General features: G+C 39.2%; 1 protein-coding gene across 4 annotated transcripts in view; it reads left to right on the top strand.

The window, feature by feature from the left end:
• The window catches only part of col11a1a (collagen, type XI, alpha 1a), an 85991-nt gene that overhangs the window by 5379 nt on the left and 57245 nt on the right, over nucleotides 1-23367 (top strand). Inside the window, exons 2-12 of one of the 4 annotated variants that reach the window (XM_055037575.1) lie at nucleotides 1152-1313; nucleotides 1507-1720; nucleotides 4821-4983; nucleotides 12543-12668; nucleotides 13982-14074; nucleotides 16742-16840; nucleotides 19678-19956; nucleotides 21214-21279; nucleotides 21872-21913; nucleotides 22002-22064; nucleotides 23278-23352. In XM_055037575.1, coding sequence (XP_054893550.1) covers nucleotides 1152-1313; nucleotides 1507-1720; nucleotides 4821-4983; nucleotides 12543-12668; nucleotides 13982-14074; nucleotides 16742-16840; nucleotides 19678-19956; nucleotides 21214-21279; nucleotides 21872-21913; nucleotides 22002-22064; nucleotides 23278-23352 — 1382 coding nt within the window. Of the gene's footprint in view, nucleotides 1-1148; nucleotides 1314-1506; nucleotides 1721-4820; nucleotides 4984-12542; nucleotides 12669-13981; nucleotides 14075-16329; nucleotides 16519-16741; nucleotides 16841-19677; nucleotides 19957-21213; nucleotides 21280-21871; nucleotides 21914-22001; nucleotides 22065-23277; nucleotides 23353-23367 lie in introns of all 4 variants that reach the window. The other 3 variants (XM_055037574.1, XM_055037576.1, XM_055037577.1) reach the window with 3 other exon arrangements.

The following is a 23367-nucleotide window of genomic DNA, read 5'->3' as shown; positions in this document are numbered from 1 at the left end:
GTTGTTGTATAATTATGGAAGTGAAACCTGCAGTAAGTGTAGTTTTAGTTTGTTTGGCTTGGTTGTTTCCCAGACAGTAATGTCAAGCTTTAGCTTGTCTTCAAGCTAGCGGGTTACACTGAGGAGTTAGCCTGAGAATAATGATGATGCTTCCCAGGGGATTTTGTGGGAACTCACACAGGCTTCTTTATGTGAAGTGCAGCGGATTGAAGAGCCTTATCAAAGAAAACCTATTCAGGTGTGATACAACTCCAACTCTGTTGCTACTTTGTTCGTTATGGTGCTTGGTATGCTCAGTTATTTCCTGTCTGGCTGCAGCACTTCCTAGCATAGCTATTTAGAAAAGTATGAATGATTTACCTCAGCACTTCATCAGGATGATACTCAAATTTTCACTTGGCAAGATAATGTTATTATTAATAGTCTTCATGCCATTCAAAGTTTTATGTCTTGTAAAGAAATAAAAATGGTCAGTTCATCTTTCTCCATTATTCGCTTTTGACATTTGGGTTGATTATCCGGACTTTTTGTTCCACCATCCACCGGGTCATATTCTGTCATTATGAGGCATGTTAGTCGTTCCGGTCTGAACAATGATTAGAAAAACAGTCAACAGAAATTGAACTGAATCTAAGCTATTCAGAAAAAGAAAACGTCTATTTCATTTGAAAACTTTCACAGATATTGATCTCCGTAATTGACCGAAAATGCTAATTTACCAAGAAAAGTCAACTGCAGTGGTTATCTACATGTGTGGTTTGTTTACAGGTACAAAGTGAAAGTGGAGCGTGACAAAAAAAAAGTTACGCACAGTCACAGCATTGGGATGTGAATCAGCACAGAGACAAACTGATCCATGACTGGCTCAGACAAAAACATATGACCTCCGCTACAAAAAACCCCCAAAAAACAAACTCTTCGTATTCCGACCTAGAAAATGCTCACTCATGCTCACCAAAGTGTTTTCAACATTTTTCTTCCACTGTTGTTTGAACCTGTGGGTTTGGTATGTTGTAAATGTTGCATGTTGTCTCTTGTGGCAAAAAATAAAAACTTGAAGTTAAAATTCTTCATTTTATTTACACAGTCTAATGAAATCAGAAAGTCTTGAGTACAACGAACTGATGTTCCATTTCCTCTTTGAACAGCAGAGCCAGTGGACGTCTTAAAAGCGTTAGGATTTCAAAATTACCCCGAAGGAGTGACAAAAGTAACGGGATTTTGTGCAAACCGAAGAGCATCGAAGTCAGACTCAGCCTACAGAATCGCCAGGCAGATCCAGATCAGTGCTCCCACCTCACAGCTGTTCCCTGGTAAGATGAACCCCTTTGTTTTTAGTTCGTCTTGCATATGCTGATGTGCAGATTTAGTAGAAATGTGACCACAAGATACAAAACTTTCACATAAATCATCATAAAACTAGAACTACCTTAGTCGGTTGCAGTTACCCAACGTGCTCCGGTAAAAACCTCACTTGGCTGGTCCATCCTTCTGTTTTCCATCCAGGTGGTGTTTTTCCTGAGGATTTCTCCATCCTGACCACCGTGCGCCCCAAGTCTGGCCTCCAGTCCTTCTTGCTGTCCATTTACAATGAGCAAGGAGTTCAGCAGCTCGGTGTAGAGGTGGGACGCTCACCTGCTTTCCTGTACGAAGACCAAACCGGCAAGCCAACCCCGGAGGACTACCCCCTGTTCACCTCTCTCAACCTTTCTAATGGAAAGTATGTACATCTTTATTTTTTATTATTCGATTAAGGGCTGTTTACGCTCAGAAAGATAGGTCTGGACTTACGGATGATGGTAATACAGAGAAATTTGCATAACATGAACTCCAGCCAATTGAGGGGTCTCAGATTTTGCACGGGAAGCAATGCAAGAAATAACATTTGTTTCAATGCTGTTTTTACAGCTGTGTCGGAGTGACCACGGCTCCAGATGTTTTACAGATGGTCTTGCAGTTGTTTCTTCCTTTGATGCATTAGTCATTTGATTTGATCGTAAATGTGTTTTCATGTTACATCTCACAAAGGCAAGACAAGGCATGATCACTGCAGTATTTTTGGTAAAACTTTTTTTGTTTATTTATTTATAACAAATTTCAATAAATTTATATTTTAAAGTGAATCCAATACATGTCAGCATTTTTCACCGCCTTGTTTTACTCTGAGAAATGGTTCCACATAAGCAATTGGAGTGATGAGGCTTTTTTATTGCTAACTACTTAACCTGATGAGAAATCTTCATGAATTGACATTGTTGACACAACAAGGAAACTCAAGAACTGCTTCATCCTCATTTCAAAAATAAGGAGGGATTTCTCAAATAAATTAGATAACGCACAAACTGGCATATCTGTAGTTCTCTCCATGAAAACAATTCACATTCACAAAAGCTGAAAAGTGCTCACAATGACAAAAATACTGAGTCCATATTTATTCGTATTAAATTTAACACAGTGTTTGCACTTTCCTTCTTTCTTTCTTTTTTTGTTTTAGATTTCCATTAAGTCTTGATTTAAAGCAGGAAGCCAGTCCTGTTGCGGCACAGGTTGTCACGACTGGACTATCCATCTCGTCAGGGTTCTGTGGGCACAAAACAAGTCAGGGACGAGAAGACGTTGGATTACTGGGCCTCAGCAGGGCTGTTATGGGCAAACTGACCTCATCCATGAACTCCCTGCCTCTGTTATTTTAGAGCGGGGGAAGCTAGGAGGAGATAGAAGAAGCTCTACCTTTCCTTTCTGCCCCCTTGGATTACCTTACCCAAACCAGAAACAGTTCTTCTAACCTTGGGGAGAAAACCTGATTATCCACTCCCAGCTGAGTTGTCACTCAGATATTTGAAGCTGAAAAAAGCCCACGTACCAGTGCAGGATGAAATGACTTAGCATATTGGAGCTTTTGGGAGTTGTAAAATCACAAGTAGATTCTGTCCTTTTTTTTTGTCTTTAAAATTTGTGTTCATGTCTAGCGCTGTTATAACCTGAAGTGTTAAAATGTTACTTAAAAGCCTTGGAAATGTTGTTCTTTTCAGCTAGTTTTCTTAGTAAATTATATACCATTTAAGAATTTCTGTCTATGAAATTATGTCCTCAACAGAGGATTTGACCAATTTGTGTTTTGGAGGCAGTCCAGGACTAAATCCTCAGTGACTCAGACTGTGTATTGTCTTATGTGCTGAGAAATAATAGTCACAGCAAATATTCTGACAAAGAAAAAAATACTTAACTCTTCTAAAATCTCTATGTAAACTTAAGCTTCACATTAAGAGAGATAAAACTGATCAAATCAGTTCGATCCTCTCAAAATTCTCTATAGACGATTTGCAAAATAATGTTTCACATAAGACGTCGCTGTACTGATCTCTTCCATATTTTTGGACACCATCAAGTAATACTCTGGTCATTTTGAACTGAGGTTTTGTTAAGAAGCAAATGACCAGATCATAACTTACTTAGAGAAGTTAACTCTCTTGGTCTCAGATGCTAATGCTAACAGCTAGTCTGAGGAGAGTAAAATTGTATCTGCTTACCTTTTAATAGAACACCCCTTTAAGAAATCCTGAACTATTCCTTTAAGTCAGCATTTGTTTGCCTGCTGTATAGGTAACAAGTAATCCTTTGTGCAGCAACGTTGAGCTTACCCGGTAGTGCACGTTTATTTCTCCCTAAGCTCCATTGCCTGCCCTGGAATGTGTCTGTGTGGTTTAGCTGTGTTAAATGAATGAATGACCATCAGATCAGAAATGCTACTTTTTGGAATCTAAGCTTTCTAGGTTCTCGTCCTAAACCGGGGCACGGCAAAAGGTCTCATCCTCGACCTTAGAAGAGTGTTTTGACTGCACCTCCGGTTCTGTCAGGAAAAAGGCCTTCCTGGATCTTGACACACACTTTCCACAATGTTCACCACGTCTGTCATGCCGAGTAACCCAGAAGGAGGATTAAGTTTGGAGTTTAATGAGTGTAATCCTGTGCTAAACGGGGCAAAAGTGTGGGGCCAAGAATGTGGTCCGCTATTGCCTGGAATGCAACAGCTCCTGAACGTAGTGACAAATGGTGGAAAGGCAGCTGAGGTGTCGGACTCACATGCGACCCGAGGCGACCATTTGGATCATCAATAATTTCTACTGTGGTGCATGAGGATTTTTGAGCCGCAGTGGTTTTTTGTTCAATACGTTTCGATACCAGCCCCTGCTGGGAAGCTGGAACCGAGCCCACCAGTCACAGATCTGGAGGAGGCGTACAGTCTGGACAGACTGCCGGTCTACCACACAGCCAACATGCATGGTTTTAGAGTAGGGGAGGAAGTGCTTGACCTAACTTGTTGTTCTTTAGGTCTAGTTAATGCATAACTAGACCAAAGAATCATAATTAATCTAGAGTAACAAAGAATAACTGGACACAAGACAAAAACACATTAAGCTAGAATCACTAGCAAAGGACTGAACCAGAGTAGAACAGAAACATGGCTGATCAAATCAAAGAAAATGAACCAAGGAAACAAAACCTCAAACCAACTCAAACCCAAGATCATCACACTCCAGTAGTCTCACAGCCTGACTCGCGGTCTTGACTTGATTTCCGTTCAATTTTTTGTTCACAAAAATTGGTCAGACATTTTCCTTTTTGGGGTTTTGCTCTTGGATCCTTTTGTCAACCACACTTTGTAAATACATGCATTTAATTAATAGCTTTCAGATTTGTTTAGGAGATTTAGAATTGCTCTCTAAATGCATTATTTTTCTTACCACAGACAGTGTTTTATAGAGCTGGACTTTACCTTTTCTGTTCAAGTAACGTCTGCTTCTCCTGACTTTGACCAGGTGGCGCCGTGTGGCCATCAGTGTTGAGAAGAAGACGGTCACCATCATTGTGGATTGTACGAGGAACATCACCAAGCCTCTGCTCAGGAGTGACCATGGCTCCATCAGTACCAACGGCATTACGGTGTTTGGCACCAGGATCCTGGATGAGGATGTTTTTCAGGTAAAGCTTTCAGAGGTGGACTGTCTCAAAGCGGTTCTAGTGAGTTTAAAAGGTTTGTTTTACTGATTTTTAAGGATCATCTAAAATACTTTGCTTGCCAAAATCTGAGCATTTTGGATATATATGTTTTTTTTAACATATGAAAAACCAGATCTGTGAAGGTCTTTTTAGGGAAAAATGAGCAGTAAGTAGAGGAAGTATAGGCTCTGTAATACAGTTTGTGATTAGGGCAACTTTTCTTTTTTTATATAAACATAAATATTGTGTTAAAGAAATACTGCTAAAATCCTGTGTTAATCGCAATATTTTGCTTTTTACAAATTGTTTCTAATAATGTCGTATTTGCACACCAAATCTATCATCTGAGATACTTTCTCGTGTTGACAAAACCCTGGCTCTTATTTGAAGTAATAAGAAAGTGTTTCTATTAAAAACAAAAGAACAGAGAACATCCAGAGTTGACGTTTTATGAGGATCTTGAAGACAGAAAGTTATTCCATAATTAAACACGAAAGGCTCTTTCTCTTCCGTTTAAAGATCTTACAACCTCGCAACACTGAATCGATGGATTTTGATGTAGGTTACGTTTCACATATTTGTCTAACTTGTTGCAGATGCAAAATAATCTGTGAGGATTGTGCATGTCTTGATGCAGCTTAGATTAATTTGGTCACCCTTCTGTCGTGAGCCTGATGAACTATTGCTGTTCTCTGAGCTACTGCTTCTGACTTTTCTTTGCCAGACACAAATGTAAAACTATGATTTATTGATTTTTATGTTTTTTTACGAAGCACTTAATATTTGTTCACAAAAATTGCAACCACAATTTTTGTGGTTGCATCCAGAGCCACACTGAGGTTGTTTAGGAAGTACCATAGCTGCATGGTTGTTAGATGTTTGATGAAGAGGAAGGGTAGTAGATCAGCTACATCACCATGAATTAGGCTACAACAAAAGAAAGTCAGTAAATCATTAAAAAAAAAAAAGGATTATGTAAATTTTGAGGGATTTTTAGTGACAACAATTTACAGAGTAAAGTTTTTTGATGTGTTAATTTAGTTTTAAGATTTCATCCAAATGCAAGTTGACCTTCCAGTCCTTCTAAAGTTAGTTTTGGATTGTAGTTTACTGTATTTTATCACATTGCTTGTTTTGAACAGTTAGTTAGTTTGGAATCAGCCCATCTCTGATTGGTGACCATCAGGTTCGGTTCTGAAAAATCAGACCATTTTTTTTTCTGTCCATTTAATGCATCATAGTGTAAAAAACTCCAGCCTCTTTCAGTCTGTAAAGGCATCAACTGAAAGCGTGCGCAAGAAAACTATAAAAAATGAAGTAAAGGATTGTGACATACAGACGTAGTTGGGAACACTGTCGGCTTGCAGCAAGAAGGTTGTGGGTTCGAATCCCAGCCTGGGATGCATACATTGGTTCTAATTTTGCTTCTCAACACCGCTGACATCACTGTTAGGCTAGTTGGTCTCTTTAAATTGTCTTTTGGTGTATGTTTGTGTGTGTGTGTGTGTGTGTGTGTGTGTGTGTGTGTGTGTGTATGCGTGTGTGTATGCGTGTGTGTGTGTGTGTGTGTGTGTGTGTGTGTGTGTGTGTGTGTGTGTGTGTGTGTGTGTGTGCGCGCGCAATTGTTTGCCCCAGTGTTGCCCTGTGTTGGACTGGCAACCTCTCACCCAATGACCGCCTCCATGACCCGTATAGATGATGAATGGATGGATTGTGACATATACTCTGATACTTACACCTGTGGCACTTCCACTTTTTATTTCTTATGTATTATTGTCTATACCCATAAGTGTGTTAGGTCAGAAGTACGGTAACAACTTCGAAGCTGGAAAAATAACTAATGCTTTCTTTTATTTTCTGTCTCCTATTTTCTTCTGTTTCTACTCTTCTCGGTGATCCACAAAACCCCTTGGCATGCTGGGATATATTTGTGTCTATTTTACACCGTTTTAAAGAGAAGCTACGCTCAGACACGACGTCAAATTATTCAGTGATTTAATAATATAGAAAAATCACAACTCTTCAGTCTGATAACTGAGCTGATTGACTAGATATTACAAGCAGTACTTTTTTAGGAGATGACATTTCTCCTTTTGTTTTCAATCATTTCTCAATTTAAACATTTTGACTAAATATGTGTAATATTTAAAAGCACAACAACATCATCTTTATTGCAAGTAAAGTTTTTGTGTGTGTATGTTTGGAATCCACGCTTAATTTTTCATAAACATCCATTCATGCCCTACCTGCCTCGAGTTGGAAGCGACCACCAAAGGGACCATGCCGGTATGAATGGACGTCTTTCATTACAGCCATCAGGCCTCCTTTATTTCCTCAAATATTGACATCGCTCTCTCTCTCTCTCTCCCCCCATGCGTGCCTCCTCCTCCCTCCGTACCCTTCCCATCTTGAGGCCTTCCCCCATGTGCCTAACGTATGAGACCGTCTATTCATGCCCAGCGGACACTGTCTGCCTGAGTCGGGTTCACATGTAGAGACATACCTGGGCCTATTCGCTGCCTTTCAGTCATCTGAGCTGAAGGAGTACATTGTGCTGCAGCCTCAGCCACCAGCGTTGCCTGGAAACATCAGACCATATATGCACTGTGGTTTGTGTTCGGTGTTGTCTGCTTGCGATCAGTGAGTTCTGATTGAAATATTCGCAGTGAAGGATGTTTCCTGACAGTTTTCCCCCCACGTGTGCATGTTTGTTTATTTTAGACAGCAGATTTCCTACTTTTCACTTCAGTTTAGATCTGTTTCCGCTTGTTTTGTCTACCTGTCCCTATCACCCGTGAGAATTGAATAGCATGCAAAAAGAGGCAGAATTTTTAAAACAAGTTCTTGTTTCCTGACTGGTTATATATTCATAACTGTTGAAAGCAATGACAAATTCAGTTTGCTGTTTTCCAGGCAGGAAGATACCAAAGGCCGAAAATGAACATGCAGGACGTCATAGAAAACATACATTACCAGAAAACCTTGCATGTCTATGCTAGGGCAGTCATCTATTCAGCGGGCTGTCTTGTTTTTGAGTTAAAAAATGTTTAAAGTTGACTGAAATTTTGAAAATATTACTTGATAATCATGTGTTATTGAAAGATTGGAAGATTAACACCTGATCACCAACTATAAAGCCTTATAAAATGCAAACATTTGAAAAAGACTGATATAAATAAGCAATGCTTCGCCTGGTGGGGGCACAAGCAAAAGCCTGGTGACCCGCCAGGCTTAATCAAGCTGAAACCTCCAGCTTGATTATGGCAGCATCGTTTTGCCAGGGAAGGTGGTCAGAGTTTATACAAAGATTCGGAGATGTCAATGGAGGCCATTTCTGAAAGGCAAAGGCAAAAAGATTGAGAGCAGAACAAAGGTTTCGCAACATTAAAGTAGGAATATATCGCATAAACGTCATTATCGCTCATTTTGGGTCATTTTTTTACAATGTATCGTATCAGTCAGATAAGTAGAGTTAGTCTGATGTTAACAACCAATGTTTATTTACACCTTGTTGCTGTTTATGTTTCTGGAGGTGGAGAGCAGGAATTTTGCCATAATGTTCTTTGTTTAGTCATTTGAAATGACAGTGACACCGATACAGCTATTAATTCCCGATCTGTGCATCTGTAATCAACATCGGATATCGATATCAGCCCAAAATTTTTTATATCATTGCATCCTTAAATACAAATTTAGTTCTACAAGGATGCATATTCATCTGTTACATTAGCCCAGTCAAAGACCGGATCTAATTTCAGTTTTGACTACGTGGCAAGACAATTAAAGTGCCATTCACGTGACCCGTCTGTCCAGTCCAACTGTTCTGGAGCTATTTTTTTTTTTTTGCAAAGAGTCATAGACAAACATTTTAGTCTCTAGACATAAACCGAAGGATATGCAGCTGCAGGTTTCTCCAATTTTTAGTTCCCATTTTGAAAAATCATGCAATTTCTTTTCACTTTGCAATTATGTGCTTCTTCATGTTGGTCTGTCCCATAAAAATCCTACTGAAACACATTGATTTCTATGGCAATTTTGTCAAAATGTCATAACAAATTCAAGGGTTGTAATTACACGAAAGATGTAGGTACAGACCACATGGACTTGTCTGATTATAAGTGGCTGTGGTTTTTCAGAGCCATGCTGATTAGTGTGTGGCTTTAATTTAACCAGTTAATCGCTGCTGTAGGCTATAAAGCCCAGGAGGATTTTAGTGGAGATGTACTGCTGGTTTGTGGATTATTCCTTTTGTGGACTAATCCAACATTTCTACATCTACACAGCTGTAACATTTGACCTTCTCTCTCCGTATTTGCATACCTTAAGCTGCGATTCCATTATAAATGTGCATAAATGTTTGTGTTCTGCTAATGTATATGACAAAAATAAAATAAAAAGATGAATTTAATTGTCTTGTTTCCATTAAGGTAATTTATTTAATTTTTTGCAATTTTGTGGCTAGTGGAAATGCAGCTGTAGTAACCTGCTGAGTAGAGTAAATCAAAGAGGATGTGCACTCCTGAGTAGATTTGGTAAATAATGAAAATACTTTTTTGTAGTGTTCTGGTTTTTAAAACAGAGCAGCTCAGTTTCAGGAATCAGACACTGAATCCTGTTATTGATTAGACCGTTGTTGTTTTTTAACTTTTTCTCCTAACTTTAACTGTTAAGTGTTGATTTATTTATTTTTTTTAAGTTTACCTTTTGTGCATCTTCTAATTCTCCATTTATGATGCTTTGAAATCTATGGGCTTTTACTGGCACTAATGTGACTCAAGACAGCACATTTATAAAGTGAGACAGATTTGTCCAACAGTTTTAAGAGTCTCCATTGTCTACTTTAAAGTTGCTTCTCATTTTCACCCCATCTCTCCGCTGACCCCTGTCAGTAGAGCCATTTAGGCTCGCTCGCCTGCACAGTGCTGTTTTCTGGCGAGGAGTATTTTCGAAGTTGTAGCGTCGCTCCACAATACCAGAGGCCTCTTTTTTCAGCAGCCCACAATAAAACGATAGACTGACAGTCTCAGTGTAATGAACCCCAGGTGCCTTCCTTCACAAAACGTCTTTTACTATTTCGGCTGCTTGGTTTTAATCTCTTTTCTGGTCTCTGTGTACCTCTTGGTGTTCCTTTCATGAATTTACTGGCGGTTTTCTTCCCTCTTAAGTCTTTGTGGCTTTGTGCGATGATTCTAATTAGCTATGCGTCCTACGTTATTGTGACAATCTTGGCAGGTGTAGCAGTGAGTGTTTTATTCTCTTATTTTGTGGAAGAGAAACTGTTGGTTTTATTTTGATGCGTCATGGACACGTACGGCACAGTTTATAAGCCTTTGTTTTGACTTCTTTGTGATCATTTGTCATTTTTGTTGTTCAATGTTGTCCAGTGAAACCGAGAAGCTTCAGAAATGCAATCATCTGATGACGGACTTTGTCCACCGGCGCAAACGTGGAGCTCTCAGATGTGTCCTAGTTGAAGCTGACTTATTTCAGGGTTCAAGCACTCATGTTCGACGTGTGAAGTCAAGCTCACTCAAAGTGAGTCTTGATCTTTTCTTTTGGCTTCTTGGCTCGAGGCCTATTAACAGCATTTTGAGCCGTGTCTCAGATTAATGCTCTACTTGCGTCAAGGTCATATTGGCTTCTTTCCTTTAGTGGCGATGGATAGACTAGTGCTCAGTTAGATATGTTTGTATTGGGACTTTTTATCCTAATTAGGTGTTTAATTAATACCTAAAACCTTTTAGATATTATTTTGGTTAAAGAAATACACCAGAAATGTATTTATTATTTCACTTGCACTTAATTTGTGTAGGGTTATTATGTAAAATCCATGGATTTTACATAATAACCCTACAAAGACCAGTGGTATTTGAGGTTGTAACAGGACAAGAGGTTTTGAATACTTATGTAAGTCACTGTATATTAACAGAATTATTAATTGCACAAATTTATTTAAGTTTTGTAATATGTCTTGATTCGGAGATTGACTATTTTTTGTTCTCGAAGGCAAACTCTTTCAAAGCTCATGTTAGAACAAACTGTGCATAGGCTGAATGTTCTGGGTGGAGTCTTTGGGCTGCCAAAGTAAAGATGTTTATGGATATGTTTTCAAAGAGAAAGTTTTATGGAATACTGCTTATTTTCTCTTGGAACATGCCTAAGTAACATGGTTGTTGCGCTAAAGTGCATATTAGACATCCATAAAATATATTTCTCCTGTGCAAAGAGAGGATATGCACACGCATACATGTACACACACGTCGTTTCGGCGTGCTGCAGCCTGCCTCGTTTCCATGTGTTTCATCCTGATACTCTTCTCCGCTCTCGAAACAGGTAACGTCCTCCCGCCAGCGCGAGTCAGGATTTTATCCTTCTGCATTAGCAGCTGTGTATGTGTTCTCACCTGCCAGCGGCCCCGACCAGACACGAGCTTGTAAATCCACCTCATCAGCTGTCTGCGAGGAAGCCACGACTCAAATACCAGCCTGCAGGAATTCGGTCCAACCAATTACAGACTCCAAAGACGGTTGACATGCGTTCACTACTGTGTTTACTGTCTTACAGAGGAGCTGTGTACTTTGGCCGAAGTAACAAAGCCACGCTTTGCTCGAGTGGTGTCAAGCATAATGGTGCAACATTTTGGTTATAAAGGATATGGACAGTATTTTGAAAGGATCATAAACCGCATTGTGCAGTTGTGAAATATAAAATATGATCACATAAATCATGTAATATTACACATTTGCACAAAGTGCAGATGCAAAAATGCAGTAATGGGATGTATTACTGTTATGTTAACGTGTTTAATATTCAGTTTCCAGTTTTGCAAAGGTTTTACACGACAACACATTTATGAAGTTCTTTCTTTAGAAATGGAGAGATTATGAATTGAAAATGATTGAAATATTGTAAGTTTGATTCTAGCTTTCCCCACCACTGAGTGAATGTGTTTATTATTTTGGAACAAATTCAAAGAGTTTGTGAAATCTCTGCTGCTAGAAGCTGCTAAAACAGCATCTTCAGTGTTTAAAATGTTTTCAGACAGTTCATTCATCTTCATATTAGGAGCTGATGCAACTTCACACTGTGTGAGTGTAGTCAACTATTATTTACAAAGTGTTTAGCATTTTCTGCCAGCAATAACCACTGCTTCCATTTTTTTAAAGAAACAGCATCAGTGTGTTTTTTAGCTGCTTAAGTGAGATATTTTCAAATTGCTCCCATTATTTCCAAATCCATCAGTTTCCAGTGCTGAGTTGAATAGCTCAAAATAATAAAATAACTCTGCTAATAAATGAATTGAGCCTTTCTGTTATCTGCTGGAGTCTCACTCTAAATGTTGGCGCCTTAATGAACATTCAGTTCTGTTTTTTTTTTTTTTTTTTCATTTACTAACAACTTCCACCCTGCAGGCTGACGTTGTTAGAGCAAACGTTTAGCAATTCGCTAATGACAGGAGCAGCTAATGACAGGAACAGAATCAGATTTCTGAGTTTCTGATCACTTTAAATATCCCACTCCTATGTTTCTGTTTTCTGCAGGGGGACATCCAGCAGCTCCTGATTGTCGCTGATCCCAAAGCAGCATATGACTACTGTGACCATTACAGCCCGGACTGTGACACACCGCACGAGGATTCGCTTCAGGCCCAGGAACCAGACGAAGAGGTCAGCCAACAAGCAGAGCTCCTCGTTAAACTAACCCTTACAGTAAATTGTACAGCTGCAGTAGGCGAGTTTTATTTATTTAGCAATCGAGTGTTCCATCGATTATTCTGATGATTAATCAGTCAAATGCATTAAGAAATTTGGCACATTCTGTAGATTTTTCATTTGACTATTTGAGCGTATTTAATGTCATACTAGAAACACATATAAATAATTAATTCAAACCTTTTTTCGGAAACTAATTGTGTCATTGCCTAAAATGCAATAACGTATCATTCCTTTAGTGCACATTTATTGATTTGCCGCAAAGCTTTATATAAAATTTTTAAAGCCAAAATTAAGCCATTTAAGGAATTCTAGGTAAAACATATTTGCAGACAGGTTTTCTTTTTTTTTCTTAAATATATTAATTTTTTTTGTTAAGTTTTGACTTGATAACGGCTCTGAATTTGTTTTCCTTTGAGCGCGTCACTATCATTTTAATCAAAACACTCCAGTTAACTGTAAGTTAATTACTAAGTTAGTTGACTCAACATAAAACATGAAAATCAGACTCTTGTGTTTGAAAACCGCTCCAAACTATCACATTTGTCATTATTTTGAACTAATAAAAGGTGTAGAAAAGCCGTCTGGAAATACGCAGCAACAGGTGGGGGAGAATCATCCAAGGCTTTTAGAACCGTAAATCGACAACCCCGTTTCCGGCGCCTTGCTAGGTCACGACTCGCAGGATGAGAACTACCTTAGAGCTACGCGTCGCTGAGACGGCGAGCTTGTTGCTACGAGGCTCACCTTTTGTTTTTGCAGCTGCTTCCAGTGAGAAAAGTTCCATGACGAGATTCTTTGAATGCAGCTTGTAATTTTGGCTTTTTTATGAGCCTTTTAAACACTCCATCTGCTCATGTTTGTAGGTTCAGACCAACACAGCAGGTTTCAGCTGTTATTTAGTTATCCAGTTCATGTTTTGGTTGTCTACCTGTAAGTCTGAACTGTAAAACGAGTACAAATGCATTATATGACGTTTTGTTCAATAACATAATTATTAATACAGTCTTCATTTGCTTTTGCTGTTAACGTCTCCATTTTATCGCAATGCATAAAATGTAATTTGGAACTTTTTCCTAAAAACACAAAACTTTAATGGCTTCAAGTGTTTGAAGTTATGACCTGCTGAAGATGATGCGTACCGTATTATCTTCTCGCTGAAATCACGTTCTGCATTTTTAATGCTTTTGCTAGAAACTAAAACCTGCCCACTCTTCTTCTTCTTCTTCTTTTTTCCGTCTCTTCTCTGCCGTTCTCAACCACTCCAGTACATTACTGACGATATAGATTACAGACAGTTCTATGAATACCCTGAAGGACCAACAGCCTCCGTCCCGACTGACGAATACTCTGAAAAACAGGTAAATTAAAAAAAAAAAAAATGCGAAAAGAAAAGCTGTTTTTGTTTGTTCGTCTGAGTTGTGGCTACATGTGCGCTCAGTGTTTCAAAAATCACAGTGTGTATTTTGCACAAAAATAACAAAAAAAAAAAAAAAGTCAGAGTAAGCGATCCACTATATTTTCTGACTGACAAAAGTCACATTCATGGCTGGATGTGAGCAATCTGACAATGGAGAAGTAGAGGAGTGAATCTGCGTGCACATGCAGACACACACTGTCCTTCTGAAGCCGCCTTTGCTGATTCTACCTGCTTCAAGTATGCTTTTGCATTTCAGCACCTCCTTAAAAATAATGTAAGCGTAATAGAATATCAGCTGGATGGTATATAGTTAGGAAAAGGCAGCTAATTTGACTTCTACGCCAAATCTAATACCTACATTATTTCCAAAGATGTGCTGAAGGTGTTACAGGTTTCACAGAGTTTGCTTGATACTTCAAACAGTTTTGAAGACGCAGTAGATCTAAGAAGTGTTCACAACCCGTCTAAAATTGGAGATTTTAGTCAGGATTTTATGTTTTCTGCATATGACTTTTCTTAAAAAGAAAATATTCAAGCCTGGGAGAAAAAAAATTGTACGAAAAATGCTGGAGATTATTTTCATAACTAGAGCACAACCAGTGTTTGTGCCAGCAATTCTGTTTTGCCCAATTAATTACCAATAATTTTTGGACCCTTCTCCTGACTGATACCTTTGTATAAATCAAAGTAATCCTGGTATGCATGCTTAGGCTGAGCTACGACTTAGCTTTCTAAGCTTCCTCTATCTAACCAGCTGCGCCGTATAGGGGGGAAAGTTATGACAATTCTAAGGGCCCCTGACCGACAGGGGGCCCTTCGCAGTTTATTTATTTTTTGTTCATAGAAATAAAACTAAAAAATTGGGGCCCTGTCAAATGCAAAATTAATCATATTGTGTTTTTGAAGATTGTTTTCAGCAGTAAAAATTGAATGTTCCCACTCCCAGACCAAAAGGCAGAGAACCATATTTGCTCTGAACCCCCCTGGATCTGCATGAAGCGCTTGACGGTGTTCAGCAGCAGTCAGTAGAAAACAAGAACGACTGTGTCAATTACTATGCTGCTAAGTAAAATTATAAAATCAGTTTTAAAAAAATAAAAAATACATATAGGGGGAGGGAGAGATAGAAAAAGGTAAGTGTCAATTTGTAATCCAGTTTTTCACAAATTTGTTCAAACTGTCATTATGTTGTGAAAGTGTGGTGTGAGAGATAATCTGTAAAAAATCTATTTCTGCTGCTTTCTCAAAGTGCTAAAACAACTAGTCAGTGGCAGGAGAGTTTTAGTGCTGTCAATCACAGTCTCATGTGACCGCTTCTTCCCCTTGCTCTGTGCTATGTTGCAGCTAGCATAGCCTGTTGTGAATGCTCAGTCTAGTTAGCATAGTTACCGATGACAGCAGATGAACAATTTTCCTGTAATGACATGTTGTTTCTCCACCATTAGCACGTTTAGCAGTGAGTGAATGAGCTTCATTGACAGCACTAAGACCCTCCTCCTGGTTCTGATTGGTTGTTTTTGGTCAGAATGGTGCATTACTTTACCCAGTAATCGTAGCTCAGGGAGGAGATGGAGGAGGAGGATTGATGTTTTTCACAGATTATCTGTCTCATAACAAACTGTCATGACGTGGTGCCAGCTTTAACAAGCGCATGTTTTATTAAAGTGATATACTACAGCTTGAATAAAATGCAACAAGATAGCATTTTTTGAGAAGTCTGGATTGCTTTATGTGTATTTTTCATATTGTCCATGACTTTTGCTTGTGGGGAGACATTTCAGTAAGCTTAAAGAGTGGATAACAAGCAAGACATACTTCATCCTCACATTTAGACATACATGGATTGTTTTTCAATTTGTCAACAACTTACAGCTTTACATTAACCGTTCGCTCACTCTTTCAGTTTAATTATACGGAACAGATTTTCTAATAAAGCCGTAAAAGTTTTTAAAGTGGTGTACCATGATCTATTATGTTCCTCCTAGCATTTAAAGACGAGTGTGCACCGGTTTAGATCTACTTGCGTACTTTATATAAATCCTTTGTGTCACTTAATCGTCCCTGCCTTTGATTTTTGAACAGGTTCAGCCAATGCGCAGATTTTTTATGAATTCATAATGATTCTGTGCATGAGTTGCGAGGACTGCTGTTGCTGTTATATGTTTGTTTGTCTTGATTTGTCTTTGTCGCCGTCAGCCCTTACAGAGAACCAAACGTAGCATCTCCATGAAAAAGAAGACGGCCAAAAAGTACCCCACTAAAACTAAGCATAAGCCCTTAAAGTCGACTGCCAATAAATCCCCAGCTAAAACGTTTTTCCACAACAAGAAGACGACGTCGGGCTACCAGGCCACAGCACCGGCGCGACCCAGAGGCAGTTATAGGGTAAACTTTTGTCTCCCAGGGAAAAAGAACCGAATCCGATCAAGATTTGCCCTGAACAACGAAGGGAGAATCTATGATGGCGGATGTAGAGTTCCCCTAACCTCTCCTCTGTAGATGTAGCCTAGAGTGTAGTGAACTCCAGAGGACCCTCCCTCGATCGACCTCTTGTATGAGCCTTGTATTAACCCAGATTCTTCTTTCCTTTTCTTCCAACATGATTCAGCTAAACAATGTAGAGGGAGATTACTATACAGACATTGACTACGGAACTCTAGATGGTACTCAGACTCAGTCACCTGTTGCCACGAGCGGACCAAGCGAGGTAATTTTGTTTTCTTCCTTCTCAATCTGCATTTCCAAGTAAAAGCCACTGTTTGATGTTCTGGGACGTTTGACCCGTTTGACGGAGAACCTGGTATGACATGATAAATACACAACCATTCAACTGAATTAAAGTGTCTTTTGATTTGTTGGAGGTCTAGTATGTAGCTGAACTTGTGATCGACATGGGATATGTTAAGCAGTACTTAAGAGCGACAATTTATATTCTCCACTAGACACTAGAGAAGAAAACACATGCACTATGTGAAAATGTGTTGAAAGCCTTAAATTAATTTTATTGCTGTAGAATAATCTAAAACCTGAAACAATTGGAGAAATGTGATGTTTTTGGGGTGTTTTCACACTAATTACCCAGAATGCCCTGCTGTGTAGTCCGCTGGACCGCTTTTGGAGTGGTGTCTTGCATTCGGATGTGGATTCAAATCGCACCAGAGTTCACTTCGATCGAACCAAGACTTAGTTTCATTCCCTTTTTTGGTCCACACCAGAGATGCAGTTGCAAATTCCCACCAACCCAAATGAACCGGACTTTCCGGGCAAACGAACTGCAGCGGACTACACAGGGATGGCATGAACGCACCCTTTATCAGTGAGGCAAGGAAAAGCACAGGTGGCACGTTCATCTGTTGTTAATACTTCAAATGTCTCTTCCGTTGGTACAGAAATTAGTCCATTTCAGGTTGAATTTATTCTGCTGCAATAAAAGACAAAAGTAAGGTTTTCCACCACATTTTCACAAGTTCCAACAACCAATACATTCTCATCCGTTTTGTTTCCAGCTTCCGTTTTCCTATGGCAAGCAGTTTTCTCGACACATAATGCTTCATCTTTTACTCTGATCTGAGAAACTATGTGAATAGGTGAGACGTTGTAGTCCAGTCATCACAAAATGAAATAATTTGCAATTCGCTTTGTATTGTCTGTTTTTTGGATTGTCTAAGTATACGTTCAACTAAAGGAAACTTAGGCTTTAAGAGTTTCGTTGTGGGCTCATCATTGCTGCATCTCATCACCAGCCTGACTCATATCTCAGAATGTGGAAATAGATAATGTTCTGTGACCTTATAAATAACTCAAGAACACAAAAAGCCAACATATTCCCCATCGTTGTCCATCACATAGTTTGATCAATAGTTCTGCTAATTATTTCAAATAGAACTATGATCAACAGCCTGAAAATCCTCTCACAGCCTGCTATGATCGCGCTTTTGCTACCTCATTGTTTGGCAAATTAGATGTGATTATGCCGGGTATTTAAAATGAATTATTGGGCAGGAAGGATTACTTCCAACAAGTGTGTAATCGCATCTACTTTGCTGCGCTGCGAGGTTAAAGCCACAGTGATCACCATTTGGAATGTGAGAGAACCTTCTGCCAAGTCACTGTGGTTACAGTAAGTCTATGCCAGACACGGAGATCATGAGGCAACTTTAAAGGTTCCTAAAACACACAATGATTCATTGGGTGTCAAATCCTGATGTCTTCATGCAACATGACGGACTGATTTGATGCGTTTGCAAATTTGTGAGAGAGCGATCCGTGGCATCAGGCAGCCTTTTCTCTCTGCAGTCGGCACAAAAATGGCTGCATGACGAGAAAGAAAACGGCTGTCAACCAAGCTACCATTTGGAACGGTTGACAAATCGATGATAGCACTTTATTTATTACTACTTTTAGTCATATTTAGTTAGACATGTGGCAGTTACAAAGCCAACCAACCTTTACTAACCTACAAGTAATATCCAAAAATTAAGTGTTATCATTGTCATGTTTTCATTTTTTCTGTTGCCTAATATCTATGTAGTTTGCTTTTGTCACATTTACAATCCCTTGCAAAGGTTTTGATACCTCTTGGATATATAATAGTATCCTACAATAACAAACTTTAAGGCATTTTGATGTCATTTTGTGTGATTGAGCCAACACAAAGCTCTGCATAATTGTAAAACAAAAGAAGAAAGATTCTCCCTATTTTTGAACCCAAAAATAGAATGGCATTTCAGTCCCCTTTAGTCTGATGCAGCTAAATAAAATCTAGTGGAAGCGAGTGTCTTTAGACATCACCCATTTAATAGTGCGCAGTTCAGACGTCCTGTGAAGGCTTTTGAAGTTTTGTTGGGGAACATTAGTGAACAAACAGAATCATGAAAACCAAGGAACACAAATGGCAGGAATGCCAAAAGAGGAAATGAGGTCACAGCAACTCCAAACAAACAGCCACAGCTGCGGCCAACAAAATGGTTTAAATCAAAGAATGTTTTATGCTAGAATGGGCAAAGTTCAGATCTAGATCCAAATAAGAGCCAAAAATTTTCAAATATAAATTTGAAAATTTATATTTTGAAATGTTTTGGATTCAGTCTTTTGAATATAGTTCATTCATGTATATATTGCTGTTTCACAATAAGTGTCACCTGAAGACATCTTACTGAACTTGAGCAATCTTCCAAAGAAGAGTCGGGAGCCGTTCTTGTCTTTAGTTGTGTGAAGCTGGCAGAGACATAAAGACAAACTAAGAGAATGAAAGGTGGTTTTACAAAACAATTACTCAGAGGGTACGATTAAATAAAAAAAATTAAAAATTAAACTCTATCCTTTTTAACTTCTCTTTTTGCTCAGGAAATTGTCGTGCACTGCCTTGTGTTGGTCTATCACAGAAAAATCTCAAAAACAATGAATTTTGGGGTTCATAGGATATGAATTCATTTGCATTGGACTGTGAAAGTCATTTTTGCCTCAGTTTCATGACTAACAACCTCACCTGTTTAGTTGCTGATTGTTAACTTTCTCCTTCTTCACTTGTGTAACAATGGGAAGGCTGTAGAGGATTTTATCGGGGCGCACGTCACCGAAGCCCCTCCTCTCGCTCCGGAGCCCGGCACTGTGTTGGAAACCGGGGACAACTCGGAGACTGGTGCTGAGGCGTATGACTTTAAGGAGTATGACCTGAACGAGTATGACTTGGGCAAGTTAGACAACAAGTATGATTACGGGACATACGATGAGTACGGCCCCCTCCCATCTAAAGCCCCGACAGCCTATGATGAGGAAGTGGGGCCCGGGGTCGCTGCCGAAACCGACTTTTCTGAAAATACAGTAAGTATCGCACCCCGACCACGCCGACGGAGGGGTGTGTGCATGAATGGCATGACAAGAGGACTCCCTCTGTCTCCCAGTGCATGGACTTCTTTTGGCTTGGTTTGGGCAATATGTCATTGACGTGTTGAGTGTGGAGTAGTTCAGTGTTGATATTTCTCTTGTTCGATTTGAATCTACTACAGAAAAAGTGCATGCATCTGAAGAATCAAAACATATATATTGGCTAATTATACTCTTCCGTCTCTCTTCATCCTATAGAAACACACTTCATCTGTTCACACACAACCTACAATCAGTGGATGTTGGCCCAACCTACACCACGCCCATAAATACCTAGGAAGCCCACTGCCCCTCCCCACCCACTCATCTCTCAGCACTTGGACCCAATCCCTCCCTCTTCATCTCTGCTATTTTAACAAGCAGCCTGTAACATGTAGCTCCCTTTGTTCACTGCAGACAACCATTAAATCATCATTGGCACTGCCTGCACAGTACACACACACACACACACACACACACACACACACACACACACACACACACACACACGCATGCACTCACTCTATTAGATACATGATGTTCGGGTTTATTGCCTTCACTTTCTGCCAAAATTTTTGGGCTTGGCTTTCACCAAGCAACATGTACAATGTATAATTTACCTTGATAATAAACATGTAAGCCAGCGTCCCTTCACTCTAGAATGCTAATCTTCAGCCCGTCGTTGCAGTCTCACAGTGCTCCCAAATTATTATTATGCAACAGTTTCTTACTTTTTTCTAAGAACCTTTCATGCCGCCACAAAAAACATTTGAAAAGCGACAGCGGTTTCTGTTTGCTTCGTCAGCAAACTTCATCAGCACAGCTAGCTTGCTAGCTCAGGAGCTATTTCCCTTTATACTTCAAAGTAAAGGCCACAAACATAGATACAGAATATGTCGAGGTCAAGGCATTCCCCTAATAAATCTTAAGTATTATTTCCACTACTGACACCACCAAGAAGGTCAGACTTGTCTTTCTTTCGAACAAGTATTTACCCACACTACTCAGTGCAATCCATTGTGATGCAATGACAACTTTACCTAATTTCAAGTCTGATGTGTGTTCTTTCTTTTCAAGACTAACATTTGTAGAGTCTGGTGTCTCTGTGTTGTACGTATTTCCTCTGCAGACTATTGAATGAAACTTTCTACTTAAAAATGCTTCTTGGATATTTTCACCTGTTATATAAACAATGTCTTCTTTTTTTGTCTACAGGTCGCTGGTTCTCAAGCAGCCTTCGGACAGAAGGGCGAGAAGGGCGAGCCGGCTGTGATCGAACCTGTAAGGTCCAACATGTCCGAAACACGCTAATGCTATGATCTGTGTTAAATAACTTGTCGTTATGATAGAGACATCAGGTTTTACTGTGAAATTACATATGATCCAGAGCAACTGTGTTATGTGGATTGTGGTATACGTACCTCAAGAAAAACAATATGTATTAAACATCTTTGAAATTTAAGTTTTCAGGTTCTGTTTGAAAAAAAAAACATATTTTACACCATTTTGTGATGAGAGTGACAGAAATATAACCAAGCCATATTAACTGATTAATACTCATAGCTAGCCTGAGGTTGAGCCGTTTAGAGACATAAACCAGGTGTGTCTTTTTTCGTAAGCGAGGGACAAATACAGGTTTATTTCAGCAACTGGTGGGGGAGGGGCAGCAAGGCATAACTGTGCTTTTGCTCTATCATTATGGTCAGGACTTAATAACATTTGAAGTAATATTAACAGAGTCTCAGCTGTTCTGGCACTGGAACATTTTTAAAACCTTGGCATGTCTAGATTTTTTCCTTACAGTTTTCATTGAGAATCTGAAATATTATTGTGATAATGGACTCCCTACACAGCAAAATGTGTGTCTCTTTAGGGCATGCTGATTGAAGGGCCCCCAGGACCACCTGGCCCATCTGTAAGTGTGGCGTAAAAACAAAAGTAAATGTAAATATATGTGGGATTTGACGAGAAGGTAGTAATGCTCACTTATATTTGTATTTCAGGGTCTTCCGGGACCATCTGGCCTTCAGGGACCCCCGGGCCCTGCTGGAGATCCTGGTGACAGAGTGAGCAAATGCATACCTTCCCAAACCTGTCCGAATTGTTTCTATTTGCAGTACAGCATCATGTGTATTATTCCATTGTTGATTAAAAGTGTTGGTATTAAGTTTTATCTGCACTTAGTAACTCCACGACAAAAACTGAGACGTTTCGAAAAGGTTTGTATTCAAGGTATTTATACCTGAAGGATGTTCATGAGCCCATTTTGCAGTTTACCTGTTAACTCCATAAAAGTTTAAACCAAAATCATTAAGCAACGTAAAGATTAATAAAATAAAGTCAATAAAATCTTTTTTCATAAGTAACTTAATATTTTTTGTTTTTCATGGCTGGATTTTACTTTTAACATTGAAAAGTCAGATTTTCCAACACAGATTAATTACAGATCAGTTTTGAATGCATAACAGTGACGTAGCTTTTGAGTTTTGAAACAAGATGATAATTTGAGACTGAATTGTATGAACTGAAATCTTTTTGTTACTTTCACCAAACAAAAAAAATCCAAAATTTAAAGAAAAAGAAAATGAACATGTTGCTTATGATAACAACGACTAAACACATCTGGCTGTCTCTTTTGAGGCTTTTGCTCCATCCTTACACTAACTTCCACACACAGACAACACGTCCTTGCTGCTCTGAAAGGATGTTGGTTTTGGACCAAAAACTGTTTGGTCTACAAAGGGACAGGCAGAGCTCAGGGCCTGGTGGTGGGGTGGAGGTCTTAGAATATGTAGATTTAGTGTGGTGTCTTCAACGCTGGCTTCCAGATGTGGGATGGTTCTCAAACACCTGTGGAGAGTTTTGTTTTTGTTTTTTCCTGAGCAATATTGAAGGCATAACGAGGTTACATCTGTTTGGGGGCAACAATTGCAAAGATTAATTGTTGCAAGTAAAAATTCAATTAATATCAGCCATTAGGACATTTAAATATTCTATCTAACACACAGCACAACAATAGAAAGGAGGACATTTCAACATACAGCTAAAAGTAGTATAATTTACATTAAACATTAATAATAAAACTAAAGAGTCACAGGGAAACAAAGGAATATAAAACGAGATCATTTCAAAATTATTCAAAACATAAGTGAAATTTTCATTATCTAGAACTGTTGATTTAATAGCTTTTAGTTCCAAATCCAAGAGTTCGTACAGTAGGACCAGAGATGAGTTGGTGATGATTTTATTAAATTGATTTCGCCTCGTCTTCAACATCAGGGTCCCCCTGGCCGCGCCGGTCTCCCCGGCGCCGACGGCTTACCGGGACCTCCAGGTACAATGCTGATGCTCCCGGTAAGTCCACCACAA

This window comes from Poeciliopsis prolifica, unplaced genomic scaffold, assembly GCF_027474105.1.
Source record: "Poeciliopsis prolifica strain line A6 unplaced genomic scaffold, Auburn_PproV2 SCAFFOLD012, whole genome shotgun sequence".
NCBI classification, from domain to species: Eukaryota; Metazoa; Chordata; class Actinopteri; order Cyprinodontiformes; family Poeciliidae; genus Poeciliopsis; species Poeciliopsis prolifica.
The sequence above is the reverse complement of the archived record's forward strand: the minus strand, read 5'-3'. Positions and strand labels throughout refer to the sequence as shown.